Genomic DNA, 17487 nt, shown 5'->3' on the forward strand with positions numbered 1-17487 from the left:
GAGGCCATGCCCTCCCACCACGACTCCCGGCCTGCTCCGCAGGAGCCCCCACGCTGCCCTGCTTCGGCGGCGCGGTCCCCTGCTCCCAGCCCCAGCTCCCGCCGCCGTGCCCCACACCGCGGGCAGCTTCGGCGTGTCGTCAGAACTCAGAAGACTAGAGGGAAGCGCAGTCTTTCCGGGGACCTCCCCGCCCCCGGCAAACGCCAGACAGCAGGGTAAAGTTAGACCCACGTCCCACGGTCTAAGGTCTAAGGTTTGCTGACCGCGCAGGCAAGAAGGCCGAGCGTTCATTGCGCTGAACGGTGCCTTAAATACCCTTTCCCTTCCCGCCCCTCCTTCGGCTGCCCCGCCCCCCAGCTCCGCCCGCCTCCAGCCAGGTGGGCGGGTCCAGGGTGTGGGCGTGGCTAGGGGGCTCCAGCGCCGCGGAACCCGAAGGTCTTGGCGCTGCGCGAGTGGGTTAGAGACTGAGTAACGAGACCGAGAATCAACATGGCAAAGATGTTTAGGCGAAGCTGCCGGGTGAGGGGGCGAGCAGGGCTCGGTGGAGCTGGGTAGTGGAGGTTGTGGTGTTTGCGGGGGGCGGGAAATGGGAGGCGCCGGTCAAAGATGGGTGCCGTTCCGGAGGGGCTGGGAGTCGTGGGGAGGAAGGAGCCGGCCTCAGGCCCATTGGCCGTCGTCAGCCCACCCCAGGCTGCAGCCCGGAATTCCGTACTCTCGCCCGGCTTTCAGGCCCACCCGCTCCTCACTGTGAAACGGAATGCTTCCCGGCTTTCACTTTTCCGTATCCTCACGGATGCTGCCCTCTGTATAGGCGGCGTCCACTTTCCAGAATATCTATCCTTTTTCTTTTTCCGGCCCGGGAACTCGCTAAGTGTTTTTCCCGGGAGTCCCACTCTTTTACTAAATGAACCTGCCTGAGAATAGGGGGAGTGGGGGGTGTTTGCATAAATATCGCTTGGTTTTTGCTTGAACTGGCATAGTATCTCTTAGAGAAAACTACTGGTTGTCTGGCCTCAGCCCAAGACAGAAATCAAAAAGTAAATGTCATTCTGCAGTTGATGTGTACTGGAAACTACAGAATTCATACAGTATTATCTTCGGTGTCTGCGAAGTCACGGGAAAAGGAAAGTGGAGCAGCCGTTCTTGGGATATGTAATACGTTTGATAGGCTTTTTGTTTTGCAATATGGAAGGAGGGCGCTTCTACTTTGCCTCTGTTAAAAAAAAAGTAAAAACCTACCGCAGAATTTTCCTCCAAGCTTTTCTACATTTTCTAGTGTTTTTAGCTTCTAAATCACTAGATGCATTTTACTATCTAAATATTACTGATATATTCACAGATTGCCATTTAAATGTCAATTATAACTGAGTTAAAGTTATGTCTTTGGCCAAAAAAAATTCTAGTTTTAGAATTTAGAATAATTCTAATAGATTGTTGCCCAGTATCTGTCATTGCTATACAAGTTATTGGGCTATGAAGGCAGAAATTGGGGAATATTTTAAGTGATTTTTAACTCTGACCCAGGAAAAAAGATTTCTCAATGTCAATCCGGAGATCAGAGAACTTGTATACCCATCAACCTGTTAATTATGCAATAATTAGGTGTATCTCTTTGACACCCCACAAAACTAAGACTTACATTCCTAAGAAATACACAAAAGTGTTTAATTATAGTGCTGTTACTGCATAGTTGATGCTTGGTAAAAGTTGCTTTCTTTTGGAGATTTGGAATTAGCATTGTTCTGGGCAGAGAGCTCAAAGTTAAACAATATTTAAATGGCATTAGGCTTCCATGACATTGATTTATTTTAATCATCTCAACTAATTATACTGTAGGAGTAGCCCCATTTCCCAGGTTTGCAAAGAAGCTAGGAGAAGTTTGTAACTGGTCCAAGTTCTCAAAAATAGTTGTGGAATTTAAACTCAAATTCAGCGATTTTAAATACAAATAATGTACCATTTCTGTATTCCCTGTCTACTGTATATTCTACCAGTCTAATAAAATAACTAACATTATTGCATAATTAACAGGTTGATGGGCATTGCTCCCTGGCTCTAGCTTCCTTTGTACTTTGTTTTGAATAACATATTTTCCTAAAAAATCATGAACTTTTTGTATATTATTTTAAATCCACTAATAATTCTCTATTTAAAGTCTCTTGGCAGACTATTTTACCTGTTTTGTAAGGTCTAATTTTTTGTGCAATGGTGTCTGAACACATATTTAGAAGAGTGAAGTTTTGGGGTCTGATTTTTGTTGGGTATTTTTCTTTATAGAACCTAATAACCAATTAGGATACTTAAATTGACAGTAGTATAGCAAGGTGGTTGACGCTAATTCTAGATAGTAAATGTTAGTAAATATTTTTATCTTAATAGTAAATGGAGAGTTAGAATCCTGCTTCTACTATCTAATAGTAGAGTGACCTTGACCAGTTTTACCTGACCTTTCTGAGCCTCGGTTTCATCACATGCAAAATAGGCATAAAAATCAATGCCTTGATCCTAGGCTTTACTTGGAGAGGCAATTAATTAGTAACTTGAATGTGACTGTAAACACAATCTATGACGACTGAACAATGAGGACCGGGGAAGCAGTGTTTTCCTAACAAAATTAAATTAATGAAAATTGCAAAGAAAAAGTGAATTTTCATACTCTGTAGTTAATTTTTGCAAAGTTGTAGTATAAAGTATGTTATTTTGAAAGTGTATTTATATTAGGATGTTTGACAGTCTATATTGTCACTTTAAATATAGATTATTCGCTTTATCAGTTGAAGTCTTCTACAAAGTTGTTTCTTTTTACACGTTTTGAAAAACATAAGCAAGTTCAGTTCTGATCTTTTAGTATCATGTTCAGTTTTTCTCTTTTCTTTTAGTCATTTTTTGAATTGCCTGGGCATAGTTCCATCAAAATTCTTTGTCTAGTAATTTTTTAAAAATTAAAAAATTGCAAAACTGCAGGAACAAAACAGCAGCAGACTCACAAACTCCAAGAAGGGACTAGCGGTTACCAAAGGGGAGGACAGGTGGGGAGGGAGGGAGAAGGGGGTTGAGGGGTATTACAATTAGCACACATGGTGTGGGGGGATCATGGGGAAGACAGTGTAGCACAGAGAAGACAAGTAGTGACTCTGGCATCTTACTACACTGATGGACAGTGACTGCAATGGGATATGGGGAGGACTTGATAATATGGGTGAATGTAGTAACCACATTGTTTTTCATGTGAAACCTTCATAAGAGAGTGTATCAGTAATACCTTAATTTTAAAAAAGAAGTTAAAACTAACCTATTTCAAATGTTACAAAAAAAATTACAAAATTATCTAAATTTGGCTGTCTTCAAACATTTACTCAGGAGTTCCAAAGTGGCTTCCAGTTTGGTAACTAATAAATACAAGTCGTTATTTCTATGTGCATTTAACTTGTCATGAATATAAAATGGATTGCAAAGGGAAAACATTTGTATATCTGCATATATATTTTATATATTCTTTTGAAGAAATATGAGTATATTTCATATATTAAGCAAGTGGTATAGTAGTTTAGAACAGGGTTGGCAAACTTTTTTGTAAAGGGACATACAATAAATATTTTTGGCCTTTTGGACCATATGGTCTGTGGCAACTCTACAGCTCTGCTGTAATAGCAGCAGTAGACAATATGGTGTGGCTCTGTTCTAGTAAAATTTTATTTACAAACTGGTGGCCGCCATAGTGTGCTAACCACTGGCCTAGAACATTGTAAGAATGCTTATAGACAACAGCAGGAAATTGGAACATGGTTTTAAGGTAATTTATTTTGTTAAATAGACTGAAGTACCTTAGAAAATGAGATCTTCCAAGGGGAGAATTCCCAGAGGCTTACAGGGACAGGGTATCCAAGTTGATGGACAAGGCAGCTCTTGAACACAGTACAGTACTGTCCTATTGGTGCCCATACTCCAACTCCCAATCACAAATGTCCTGGAGCTTCCAGATGAGATTTCCAGAATAGTTGTCCTAAGTCTACTACTACCTTTGACTGTTGTTTGTCTTAGAAACATTCTACTTTAATAGTGCAAATAATAATGATTAGTTTTATTTTCATTGCTTTAAAAAAATTCTTTTGTAATAGGTGTTCAAATATATGGTAATTAGCTTATTTAATATAGAAATCAAATTACAGCTGAAGACATTTATGACTTAATGACTTACTGTGTTCTTGAATATGGTTGAACAAGTTGCTTACTCATAATTGTCAGTATCCTCTTATTTGATTTTATCAAATTTATTTTAAGAAAATTGTTCTTTACAGGTCCTGAGAAGTCTTTCTTGTTTTGACTGGAGATTACAACATACAAAAGCTGCTCTACAACGTGAACCAGGATTGGGATTTAGTTTTGGTATATGTTTTGTCCTGTCTTGACTTTAAACTTATATTTGTTATGTGTATGCAGCTCTCTCTGTATTTTTCTGGAATGTGATTGTAAGCAAACCTAGTAATGTCTGTCAATAAATAGAACCAATCACCGTCTACAGATTCTTCACAGTCACACCCATTCTTCCTGATCTCATTATCTCGTTTTTTTCTTCAGTGTAATATCCTACACATAGATCTATGTTATGTATACACACACACACACACACACACACACACACACACATAGTTTATGTAGTCCAAAATAAATAACCAATATATTGATACATTTGAATAGTCTTCAATTTAGAAATTTGAATGCTACAAATACTGCTTGAACACTTACTAGACACACAGTGCTAGGTGCCTGTTAATAAGCCAAAGCCTGTTGAGGCCCTAATACATCTGAGCTGCACTTCTGGTGCCTATAGATAGGCTTCTCAGTCCTGGGATCAGGGAGGGAGTGGTGTGCTGTTTGAGGAAAAGGATGAAGATTTTCTCTCCCCTTTCCTCTCTAAAATGAAGACCCCAGACAAAAAAATTTGAAATATAAATCCTTATCTTTGCACATCCTTTGCCACCTGAAGTGCTTCTTTCTTCACAATCGTTACCTTTTTCTCTAGTTAAAAGCCTATTTACTCAGTTCATTTGGTTTCAGGAAATTCCTAAAAGGCAGTTGAGTTTGTTAACTCACACTCAGGTACAAATGACAAACTCAGGCTCTCTAGGATTACTGTTTTTGTTTCTTATTTTATACTTTGAGATTGTTAGCTTTAAAAATTTTTCTTTAACAGAACTAAATGAAAATTTTCAGGCATTGTGAGGATAGCAGTTTGGGGCACTGGCTCTTCTTCTTTATTGAGATGTTAGCCTACGTTTGGTATGATTGCTATCTGGTTTCAGTTTGTCACATACAGATTCATACTCGTCAGTAAAAACCAGAGGGAAAAATCTGGTGGTTTGCTGAGTGATAGAAAATGAGTTAGATATGAGTGTTTAGGAGGAAGATTCTGAAGCTCAAGTAAAGGAATAGGGATAACACACACCTATGACCAGTTGCATCTTGTTCTTTATAAAATAGGAATAATATCTACAAAACAGAATTTATTTGATATGTAAAGTTCCTAGTACATAGTGAATGGATTAAAGTAGAGTCTAAATAAATAATACATAATAAATCCCTGCCTTCCCTGCCCTTTACCCACCCACAACCTTGATACGGACTGGCCCCAATACTGGAAGTAAAGGTGTGATGTAAAGAACACTGGACTGATATGCATAAGTTTACTTTTACTGTTAATTCATTGTAAGACTGTGGGGCTATTACTTCCTCCATTTGGCTTTTCTTTCCTTATCTGTAAAATGAGAGATTTTATCTTAGCCTATTTAATTCAACACCAAAATTCTAATGTCTTTTACATTTTATTTCTCACATGCCTATACAAATGATTACAAAGTCTTAAACATTCTTGTTTATTTTTACCTCTGTGTTTTTTGCCCTCATTGTTCTTGCCCAAAATACCTCATATCTCTTTAAGTTTTTCTTGTCCTTTGATGTTTGATGTAACCACATTTAAACTCTGTGGTAGTACAGATTGGAAAAAATGCAGTAGTGATTGTCTCATGTCCTCAGTCCAGCTACCATATTCATTCCATCAGTTTTATAATGCAACCCCATATTTTATGTAATTGAATTGTTTGGACATCACTTAGCAGAGTTTTATGTTGTTATTACCTTTTGAGAAACCTTTCTACTGCTTTTGCCAGTTGCTTGGTACTAATTTATAACCTTAAGTTATATGAGTTTAAAAGAGGAGTAAAATTGAAATTATGGTACAACATTTTTATATGACCTCTTGGACAAATTTTATTGGTTTATGGTTACCGAGCATATCTCATCTCCCTAATTCAGGGCAAGTCTTACATGTTAGTTTCAGTGTTAGTAAATATTTGATAAATCTGCTTAGGAACTAATAAGTAGAAAAATATATTTTTTAAATACCTATTGGAAGAGAAAAAAAATTTATTACTCATTTGTAAAAGCTAGAAATCCTACCTACCTCCTTTGGCATTTGTATTGACAGATTTATTTATGTTGTACAGTGAAATCTGGTAAGTCTGAAAACACATCATAGTCTTTGATGTTCTGGTTACTTAAGGGTTAAAGTCTCCATTACAGATAAAATTTCCATATACTGATTTCCTAGGACTTTTTTCAATTTATTGTCCTATTTTAATGTTTTCTAAATAACTTTCCCTTAGAGTTCACTGCACAGCAAAAAGAATTTCAAGCTACTGCTCGTAAATTTGCCAGGGAGGAAATAATCCCAGTGTCTGCAGAATATGATAAAACTGGCGAGGTAGGTTTTAAGGAGAGAAAAGTCTTAATTTTTTTACAATCAAACCATTTAGATTTTAAATATAATTGGCTTTTTTCCTTATCTTTTTTTTCTTCTAGTACCCTGTGCCCCTTATTAAAAGAGCCTGGGAGCTTGGTTTAATGAATACACACATTCCAGAGAGGTGTGGTAAGCTTTCTTCACATATTTATCCTAGAATGCATATGAGCAACACAAACTGAGAAATTCTACCCAGTCGTTCTTTAAAATACTTGTTGCTGTTGAATGACTTTCTTTGTCTTCCTGTTCAGTATTTGCCTGCTTTTAGAGCCTTATACTCAACGCTTAGAGGCATTTTTCCTTCTTGATAACTGATTCCAACGTTAACTTGTTCCTAAACCTTGGTGACTTCTCTTTCTAGAGTTGGTCAGTTTGTTGCATTTAATTCTACCTTTAATTTTACCTTTTATTGAGACTTTTTTTTTTCTGTGAGGTTATCACTCCTTTCCTCCGATCAAAGGGTCAAAGTTTTAGCCGAGTTGAAACAATTTTTTACAAAGTCAAGTTGAAACAGCAAGATAGGTCCAAATTGGAAATAGAAAGACTTCTTTGAAGTTTTTATTTCATAGAAATATAATTTGTTGCTGTGTTAGCCAGAATACTTTAGTTTCTTGTGTTACCTATTTTGTATTTGTAAATGCACTTTTAAAACAACTAGGTCGTATTGGAAGTAATAAAAAAATTGAACTTTATTTCTGTGGACTTGCAAACATATTACAATGAGCTTCTAAAACATTATGATACTGTAGGAGGTCTTGGACTTGGAACTTTTGACTCCTGTTTAATTACTGAAGAATTGGCTTATGGATGTACAGGGGTTCAGACTGCTATTGAAGCAAATTCTTTGGGGGTAAGTTACTTAGAAAAGTAATTGCCTAACTGAGCTGTTGTTAATGAGACAGTACTGGTTAGGTTAGTTGGTGGAACACAGTTTTCTTTAAAAAGGAGTTCAAGATTCTGCAGGGAAGCCTGGAGTTCTTATTCCAAGAGCTGATCATTCTGGCCATGCTGTTTCCAGTACTTAGAGTCCTGGTTGTCCTTGTGGGGAAACTGTACTCTTTGGCTGCTGCGTCAGTGGCAATTCTTAGTTAAAGACAAGGCCAAAAACCAGCATTCAGAAGGATGACTTACTGCCAGTGCTGGCACTGCTGAAATGTAGTGAGCAATTCTTATGAGGCCTGACCATATATATCATGAAATTTATCCTAAATTTAATTCTTTATCTGTGCATTTTATTACAGTAGATTTTTACTTACTACCAAAAAGTCCTGTATAACTTAATTTTATGAAAATATTTGGATTAACATTTATTTTCTTATGGTTTTATGAACATATTTGGATTAACATGTATTTTCTTATGGTTTTAACTCTCTTAGATAGTTTTGTTTTTAATTGTAGTGTCTTAGAATTTTCATACCTAATAAAATACCTTGCTTTTTAAAATGTCTTTTCTTTGGTAGCAAATGCCTGTTATTATTGCTGGAAATGATGAACAGCAAAAGAAGTATTTGGGGAGGCTGACTGAGGAGCCACTGATGTGTGTGAGTATGTGCAGCTGCTGCTTTATTTCACATTTAAAGAAGGGAACAAGGGTGCTGTTTCTCCTTTTAAATCTGTGTATATACATTGGGCTAAAACACATTAAGACAAAAGTTAGCAACATATTTAGGTACAATTATGTTTCTGGGATGCAAAGGAGGTGTCTTTAAAATCTCTTGCTTTCTTCCAGAAGAAAGATGCTTACCTATGATGTTTCTGGGATGCTAGAAAATATCCTAATAATCCCCTAGCTTATTTCCAGGAGAGAAATATCTACTTAATGGACCCCTGCAGTTCAAGAACTGAGTGGTTGTGTCAGGAAGTTCAGATTGAATGTATGGCAATAGGTACTTAATTAGTAGTCTTTTGAACTAATAAGACATTAATGTGACTGAAAAGATACCAATTTATTTTGAATGAATGGGTGACTTGGGGAGAATATCTATAGATTTTATTGAATTCCCTGAGAGCTACTTAACAAATTTTTAAATTGGATTTTTTAAAAAAGATTATTTTCATACATGCATTATACACACACATACTGAGGTTTTATTCTGAAAGTGTTGTTACATAAGGATTTTTACTTCTTTTGTTTACTAGTCAGATTTCAATCTAGAATGTGATTGTGATAGAAAATACAGTAAAATTTTATTAGTTTTGAACTAATTGTGAGAATCGGTCTGAAAAGTAAAGTAATATTTGAAAATAAATGTTTTTATTTTAGATACCTGAATTTCAGGCAAACTGCTTAATAAAGACATAAATATTTCACAGTTAGTTGGTAATTTTTTGAGCCAATTCAATGGGAATTTAGTAGGCTTATTTTCAGTATTGTCTAAGAATTGTGTGAAACATCTAGATTCTTTTCTATAACAAAATACTAGAAACAGTCTAAAATATTACATAGCACAGAGATGCTTAGGAGAATCAACCTTAATGAACTGATAAGAGTATTTGTAATTATCGTATTAGTTATAAATAGGTATTTCTGAAATATTAAGTCTTTAAAAGCAGTTCCAAGTATTTTAAACATTTCCTTGGAAGTTTTGTTTGTTTTTTATATGTTCAATGTATCTAAAAATACTTTATAGTCTCTAAGTTAGTCTAACTTCTGACTTTAATTAAGGTTACTAACACTCTCCCCATTCTGGCACATAATAGTAATAGTTGTACTCAAAATAATGAAGCCAAGGGTGAAAATGAAAATGGCCAATTAGGCATATTAATTATAAGTCTTGATTAATTCACACTTACATTCATTTATTTAACTCCCAATACTTACAAAGTTAATTACATATAATATTGTTTCATGTAAACTTTTAAAAAATATTTTTTAACTTTTCTTATTAAAAAAATAGTATAGAAGATTTAGAAGGGTATGAAGAACAAAAATATCTGTAATCCCTCAGATATGAAGTTAACTGGCATTACTGTCTTACTGTATATTCTTTATCAGATTTTTTTAAACACATATAAATGTGTTTTTAACAATTAGGGTCATATATGCAATTTTATATCCTTTTTAACATGAGAATTCCTGTGTTTTACTTCTTAAAAAATACTATGCTACTTATTATTGCTTAATATTTATCCAATGGATATACTTTATTATAATTATATCACCATTCCCCATTGTTGAATATTTAAAACCTTAGATTTTTGTTTTTAAAAATAATGTCTTGGTACAAAAAAAACTGATAGAAGTTTTTAGATTTAACTTTGTTACTGCATATTCATAAGACTTAATCCCTTACTTGATCATGTGGTCAGATACACCTTTTCTGAGGAAGCAAATACAGAGATAAGTAACAGCAACACTATTTTTTAATACCTCTTAGTGCAAAAAAAATCTCTAAAAATCACAAAACCAATATACTATTACATGTATATTATATATATATGTAATATTAAAACAATAAATTAGAAACCATATTTCTTTTTTAAAATTGAATTAAATCTTTTTAAACAACTGTGTACACCTAAAATATATGCAGTATTTGACAGGAATAAGTATTAGACTATTAGGGCATGCTTGTTATGGGTAAGACATTCGGTAAACTCATTTGTCTAAAAATGGTCTTAGTACCCAGAAGTCTCTATAAAAAGCCTAATGATGGTGAAGAACAGTGTTTCATAAAGTCATGCATTGCCAGTGGATCTAGGAAGTAACTAGAATGTAACTGAAAAAACACTGAACTTGGGGTCCCGACACCTGGCTTCAATTCTTGACTCAGTTATATGATAGCAATGTGATCTTAAATAGTCACTTAACCTCAGAGTCTCTTCTGAAGTAGGGAGTATGATATCTAAGAGGGATAAAAGATAAAACAAAATGCTTATGTTTTTTTTTTTTTTTTTTAAATAATTATTTTTTATTGAAGGGTAGTTGATGCACAGTATTACATTACATTAGTTTCAAGTGTACAACACAGCGGTAAAACATTTATATACATAATTCTAGGTTCCAGCTATCACCCTACCAAGCTGTTACAATATATTGACTATATTCCTTAGGCTATACATTACATCCCGGTTACTTATTTATTTTACCATTGGAAGTCTGTCCTTTTTTTTTTTTTTTTTTTTGTGAGGGCATCTCTCATATTTATTGATCAAATGGTTGTTAAAGACAATAAAATTCTGTATAAGGGAGTCAATGCTCAATGCACAATCATTAATCCACCCCAAGCCTAATTTTCGTCAGTCTCCAATCTTCTGAGGCATAACAAACAAGTTCTTACATGGAGAACAAATTCTTACATAATGAATAAGTTACATAGTGAACAGTACAAGGGCAGTCATCACAGAAACTTTCGGTTTTGCTCATGCATTATGAACTATAAACAGTCAGTTCAAATATGAATACTCATTTGGTTTTTATACTTGATTTATATGTGGATACCACATTTCTCTCTTTATTATTATTATTTTTAATAAAATGCTGAAGTGGTAGGTAGATACAAGATAAAGGTAGAAAACATAGTTTAGTGTTGTAAGAGAGCAAATGTAGATGATCAGGTGTGTGCCTGTAGACTATGTGTTAATCCAAGCTAGACAAGGGCAATAAAACATCCACGTATGCAGAAGATTTCTCTCAGAACAGGGGTGTGAGGTTCTAAGCCTCACCTCTGTTGATCCCCAATTTCTCACCTGATGGCCCCCCTGCGACTGTGCCTGTCTTAGGTTGTTCCTCCCTTGAGGAATCTTACCCGTCTCTGGCTAACCAGTCATCTTCCGGGGCCATACAGGGAAATGTGAAGTTGGTAAGTGAGAGGGAAGCCTTATTGTTTGAAAAGGTTAGCTTTTTAATTCTTTGCATATTTATGCCCTGTGGCTTCTATGCCCAGCATTTGTCTTGAGGTATCTTTACCACTTGGAAGAATTATGATACTCGGTAAATTTGATATGAGGCACGAATTCTATTTAAGGGTTGTAATTAGGAAGGAAGAAGAAAAGCTATAGAAGTAGCAGGCGGAAGAGAACATGGGAAGATTGATTATTTCTTTGACATATCTTCTTGTAGAGTAACTTCAGCATGTATAGGTTTTAAGCTACTACTTAAATTGCGCACACACATTAACATAATAGGAGTATAGTTACATAACCAAAGCATATCTGTAATTACCAGCCATCTCCAGTGAAACCAAGAAAACCAGTTAGGCACCTTAGGCATTTGTGAAAACTTATCTATGATATGGTGGATATTGTCCAACTGAACTTGAACAGTCTGAGAGAAATCAGACAAATTAAAACAACCCATTCCTGGGGACTGTTCACATGCCATATGTTCTTTTAACAGTAAATAGTCTGTAGTTGTAAGACTTTGGAGTGCTACAATTTGCACTTCTCCAAATTCTTGGTTGAGTTCCAACAGTATAGATCCAGTCAAATTTGTTGTTTTACTGTATGCACAGGTCAGCTTAGATATCTCCTTCCTCATTCCCATGGCAAGTCCAGGAACTGGTGGGATGAGTGCATCTACAGCTGTAGCAGTGCGTGGATCTTTGTTGGGGTTTTTTGATGATCATCTTCTGGCATGAGTCTTCCAGAGAGTGCAGATGTTGGAAGTTCTTTTTCATATCGTATCTTAGTTCATTTTCGGGGTAGCCCAATTAGGCTTTGATCCTCTGTATAAACACAAACAGACCCTTTGCCTACACTTTTATATGCCCTTTATACCCTTGTATAGAACTCGTTGGAGGTTACCACACAGGAACTGCCCTTTTTTTTTTTTTTGCTTTGTTTTTGGTATCACTAATCTACACTTACATGACGAATATTATGTTTACTAGGCTCTCCCCTATACCAAGTCTCCCCTATAAACCCCTTTACAGTCACTGTCCATCAGCATAGCAAAATGTTGTAGAATCACTACTTGCCTTCTCTGTGTTGTATAGCCCTCCCTTTTCTCCTACCCCCCCATGCATGCTAATCTTAATATCCCCCTACTTCTCCCCCCCTTATCCCTCCCTACCCACCCATCCTCCCCAGTCCCTTTCCCTTTGGTACCTGTTAGTCCATTCTTGAGTTCTGTGATTCTGCTGCTGTTTTGTTCCTTCAGTTTTTCCTTTGTTCTTATATTCCACAGATAAGTGAAATCATTTGGTATTTCTCTTTCTCCGCTTGGCTTGTTTCACTGAGCATAATACCCTCCAGCTCCATCCATGTTACTGCAAATGATTGGATTTGCCCTTTTCTTATGGCTGAGTAGTATTCCATTGTGTATATGTACCACATCTTCTTTATCCATTCATCTATCGATGGACATTTAGGTTGCTTCCAATTCTTGGCTATTGTAAATAGTGCTGCAATAAACATAGGGGTGCATCTGTCTTTCTCAAACTTGATTGCTGCATTCTTAGGGTAAATTCCTAGGAGTGGAATTCCTGGGTCAAATGGTAAGTCTGTTTTGAGCATTTTGATGTACCTCCATACTGCTTTCCACAATGGTTGAACTAACTTACATTCCCACCAGCAGTGTAGGAGGGTTCCCCTTTCTCCACAGCCTCGCCAACATTTGTTGTTGTCTGTCTTTTGGATGGCAGCCATCCTTACTGGTGTGAGGTGATACCTCATTGTAGTTTTAATTTGCATTTCTCTGATAATTAGCGATGTGGAGCATCTTTTCATGTGTCTGTTGGCCATCTGTATTTCTTTTTTGGAGAACTGTCTGTTCAGTTCCTCTGCCCATTTTTTAATTGGGTTATTTGTTTTTTGTTTGTTGAGGCGTGAGAGCTCCTTATATATTCTGGACGTCAAGCCTTTATCGGATGTGTCATTTTCAAATATATTCTCCCATACTGTAGGGATCCTTCTTGTTCTATTGATGGTGTCTTTTGCTGTACAGAAGCTTTTCAGCTTAATATACTCCCACTTACTCATTTTTGCTGTTGTTTTCCTTGCCCGGGGAGATATGTTCAAGAAGAGGTCACTCATGTTTATGTCTAAGAGGTTTGTGCCTATGTTTCCTTCCAAGAGTTTAATGGTTTCATGGCTTACATTCAGGTCTTTGATCTATTCTGAGTTTACTTTTGTATATGGGGTTAGACAATGGTCCAGTTTCATTCTCCTACATGTAGCTGTCCAGTTTTGCCAGCGCCACCTGTTGAAGAGACTGTCATTTCGCCATTGTATGTCCATGGCTCCTTTATCAAATATTAATTGACCATATATGTCTGGGTTAATGTCTGGATTCTCTAGTCTGTTCCATTGGTCTGTGGCTCTGCTCTTGTGCCAGTACCAAATTGTCTTGATTACTATGGCTTTATAGTAGAGCTTGAAGTTGGGGAGTGAGATTCCCCCCTACTTTATTCTTCTTTCTCAGGATTGCTTTGGCTATTCGGGGTCTTTGGTGTTTCCATATGAATTTTTGAATTATTTGTTCCAGTTCATTGAAGAATGTTGCTGGTAGTTTGATAGGGATTGCATCAAATCTGTATATTGCTTTGGGCAGGATGGCCATTTTGACGATATTAATTCTTCCTAGCCACGAGCATGGGATGAGTTTCCATCTGTTAGTGTCCCCTTTAATTTCTCTTAAGAGTGACTTGTAGTTTTCAGAGTATAAGTCTTTCACTTCTTTGGTTAGGTTTATTCCTAGGTATTTTATTTTTTTTGATGCAATTGTGAATGGAGTTGTTTTCCTGATTTCTCTTTCTGTTGGTTCATTGTTAGTATATAGGAAAGCCACAGATTTCTGTGTGTTGATTTTGTATCCTGCAACTTTGCTGTATTCGGATATCAGTTCTAGTAGTTTTGGGGTGGAGTCTTTAGGGTTTTTTATGTACAGTATCATGTCATCTGCAAATAGTGACAGTTTAACTTCTTCTTTACCAATCTGGATTCCTTGTATTTCTTTATTTTGTCTGATTGCTGTGGCTAGGACCTCCAGTACTATGTTAAATAACAGTGGAGAGAGTGGGCATCCCTGTCTAGTTCCCGATCTCAGAGGAAATGCTTTCAGCTTCTCGCTGTTCAATATAATGTTGGCTGTGGGTTTATCATAGATGGCCTTTATTATGTTGAGGTACTTGCCCTCTATTCCCATTTTGCTGAGAGTTTTTAACATGAATGGATGTTGAACTTTGTCAAATGCTTTTTCAGCATCTATGGAGATGATCATGTGGTTTTTGTCTTTCTTTTTGTTGATGTGGTGGATGATGTTGATGGACTTTCGAATGTTGTACCATCCTTGCATCCCTGGAATGAATCCCACTTGGTCATGGTGTATGATCCTTTTGATGTATTTTTGAATTCGGTTTGCTAATATTTTGTTGAGTATTTTTGCATCTACGTTCATCAGGGATATTGGTCTGTAGTTTTCTTTTTTGGTGGGGTCTTTGCCTGGTTTTGGTATTAGGGTGATGTTAGCTTCATAGAATGAGTTTGGGAGTATCCCCTCCTCCTCTATTTTTTGGAAAACTTTAAGGAGAATGGGTATTATGTCTTCCCTGTATGTCTGATAAAATTCCGAGGTAAATCCATCTGGCCCGGGGTTTTGTTCTTTGGTAGTTTTTTGATTACCGCTTCAAGTTCATTGCTGGTAATTGGTCTGTTTAGATTTTCTGTTTCTTCCTGGGTCAATCTTGGAAGGTTATATTTTTCTAGGAAGTTGTCCATTTCTCCTAGGTTTCCCAGCTTGTTAGCATATAGTTTTTCATAGTATTCTGCAATAATTATTTGCATTTCCGTGGGGTCCGTTGTGATTTTTCCTTTCTCGTTTCTGATACTGTTGATTTGTGTTGACTCTCTTTTCTTCTTAATAAGTCTGGCTAGAGGCTTATCTATTTTGTTTATTTTCTCGAAGAACCAGCTCTTGGTTTCATTGATTTTTGCTATTGTTTTATTCTTCTCAATTTTATTTATTTCTTCTCTGATCTTTATTATGTCCCTCCTTCTGCTGACCTTAGGCCTCATCTGTTCTTCTTTTTCCAATTTCGATAATTGTGACATTAGACCATTCATTTGGGATTGCTCTTCCTTTTTTAAATATGCTTGGATTGCTATATACTTTCCTCTTAAGACTGCTTTTGCTGTGTCCCACAGAAGTTGGGGCTTAGTGTTGTTGTTGTCATTTGTTTCCATATATTGCTGGATCTCCATTTTGATTTGGTCATTGATCCATTGATTATTTAGGAGCGTGTTGTTAAGCCTCCATGTGTTTGTGAGCCTCTTTGCTTTCTTTGTACAGTTTATTTCTAGTTTTATGCCTTTGTGGTCTGAAAAGTTGGTTGGTAGGATTTCAATCTTTTGGAATTTTCTGAGGCTCTTTTTGTAGCCTAGTATGTGGTCTATTCTGGAGAATGTTCCATGTGCACTTGAGAAGAATGTATATCCCGCTGCTTTTGGATGTAGAGTTCTATAGATGTCTATTAGGTCCATCTGCTCTACTGTGTTGTTCAGTGCTTCCGTGTCCTTATTTATTTTCTGCCCAGTGGATCTATCCTTTGGGGTGAGTGGTGTGTTGAAGTCTCCTAGAATGAATGCATTGCACTCTATATCCCCCTTTAGTTCTGTTAGTATTTGTTTCACATATGCTGGTGCTCCTGTGTTGGGTGCATATATATTTAGAATGGTTATATCCTCTTGTTTGACTGAGCCCTTTATCATTATGTAGTGTCCTTCTTTATCTCTTGTTACTTTCTTTGTTTTGAAGTCTATTTTGTCTGATATTAGTACTGCAACCCCTGCTTTCTTCTCACTGTTGTTTGCTTGAAATATGTTTTTCCATCCCTTGACTTTTAGTCTGTACATGTCTTTGGGTTTGAGGTGAGTTTCTTGTAAGCAGCATATAGATGGGTCTTGCTTTTTTATCCATTCTGTTACTCTGTGTCTTTTGATTGGTGCATTCAACCCATTAACATTTAGGGTGACTATTGAAAGATATGTACTTATTGCCATTGCAGGCTTTAAATTCGTGGTTACCAAAGGTTCAAGGTTAGCCTCTTTAGTATCTTACTGCCTAACTTAGCTCGCTTATTGAGCTGTTATATACACTGTCTGGAGATTCTTTTCTTTTCTCCCTTCTTGTTCCTCCTCCTCGATTCTTCATATGTTGGGTGTTTTGTGCTGTGCTCTTTCTAGGAGTGCTCCCATCTAGAGCAGTCCCTGTGAGATGTTCTGTAGAGGTGGTTTGTGGAAAGCAAATTCCCTCAGCTTTTGTTTGTCTGGGAATTGTTTAATCCCACCGTCATATTTGAATGATAGTCGTGCTGGATACAGTATCCTTGGTTCAAGGCCCTTCTGTTTCATTGTATTAAATATATCATGCCATTCTCTTCTGGCCTGTAGGGTTTCTGTTGAGAAATCTGACGTTAGCCTGATGGGTTTTCCTTTATAGGTGACCTTTTTCTCTCTAGCTGCCTTTAACACTCTTTCCTTGTCCTTGATCTTTCCCATTTTAATTATTATGTGTCTTGGTGTTGCCCTTCTTGGATCCTTTCTGTTGGGGGTTCTGTGTATTTCCGTGGTCTGTTTGATTACTTCCTCCCCCAGTGTGGGGAAGTTTTCAGCAATTATTTCTTCTAAGATACTTTCCATCTCTTTTCCTCTCTCTTCTTCTTCTGGGACCCCTATAATACGGATATTGTTCCTTTTGGATTGGTCACACAGTTCTCTTAATATTGTTTCATTCCTGGAGATCCTTTTGT

At 36.7% G+C, this 17487-nt stretch overlaps 1 protein-coding gene across 1 annotated transcript in view; it reads left to right on the forward strand.

The window, feature by feature from the left end:
- The first annotated feature begins 372 nt into the window (after positions 1-372).
- Positions 373-17487, forward strand: part of ACADM (acyl-CoA dehydrogenase medium chain) — a 44508-nt gene continuing 27393 nt past the window's right edge. Inside the window, exons 1-6 of the mRNA XM_036890274.2 lie at positions 373-519; positions 4299-4386; positions 6663-6760; positions 6859-6928; positions 7549-7649; positions 8260-8340. Coding sequence (XP_036746169.1) covers positions 490-519; positions 4299-4386; positions 6663-6760; positions 6859-6928; positions 7549-7649; positions 8260-8340 — 468 coding nt within the window. The 5' untranslated portion in view covers positions 373-489. The remainder of the gene's footprint in view (positions 520-4298; positions 4387-6662; positions 6761-6858; positions 6929-7548; positions 7650-8259; positions 8341-17487) is intronic.

The sequence above is a fragment of the Manis pentadactyla genome, chromosome 4 (assembly GCF_030020395.1).
Source record: "Manis pentadactyla isolate mManPen7 chromosome 4, mManPen7.hap1, whole genome shotgun sequence".
Classification (NCBI taxonomy): Eukaryota; Metazoa; Chordata; class Mammalia; order Pholidota; family Manidae; genus Manis; species Manis pentadactyla.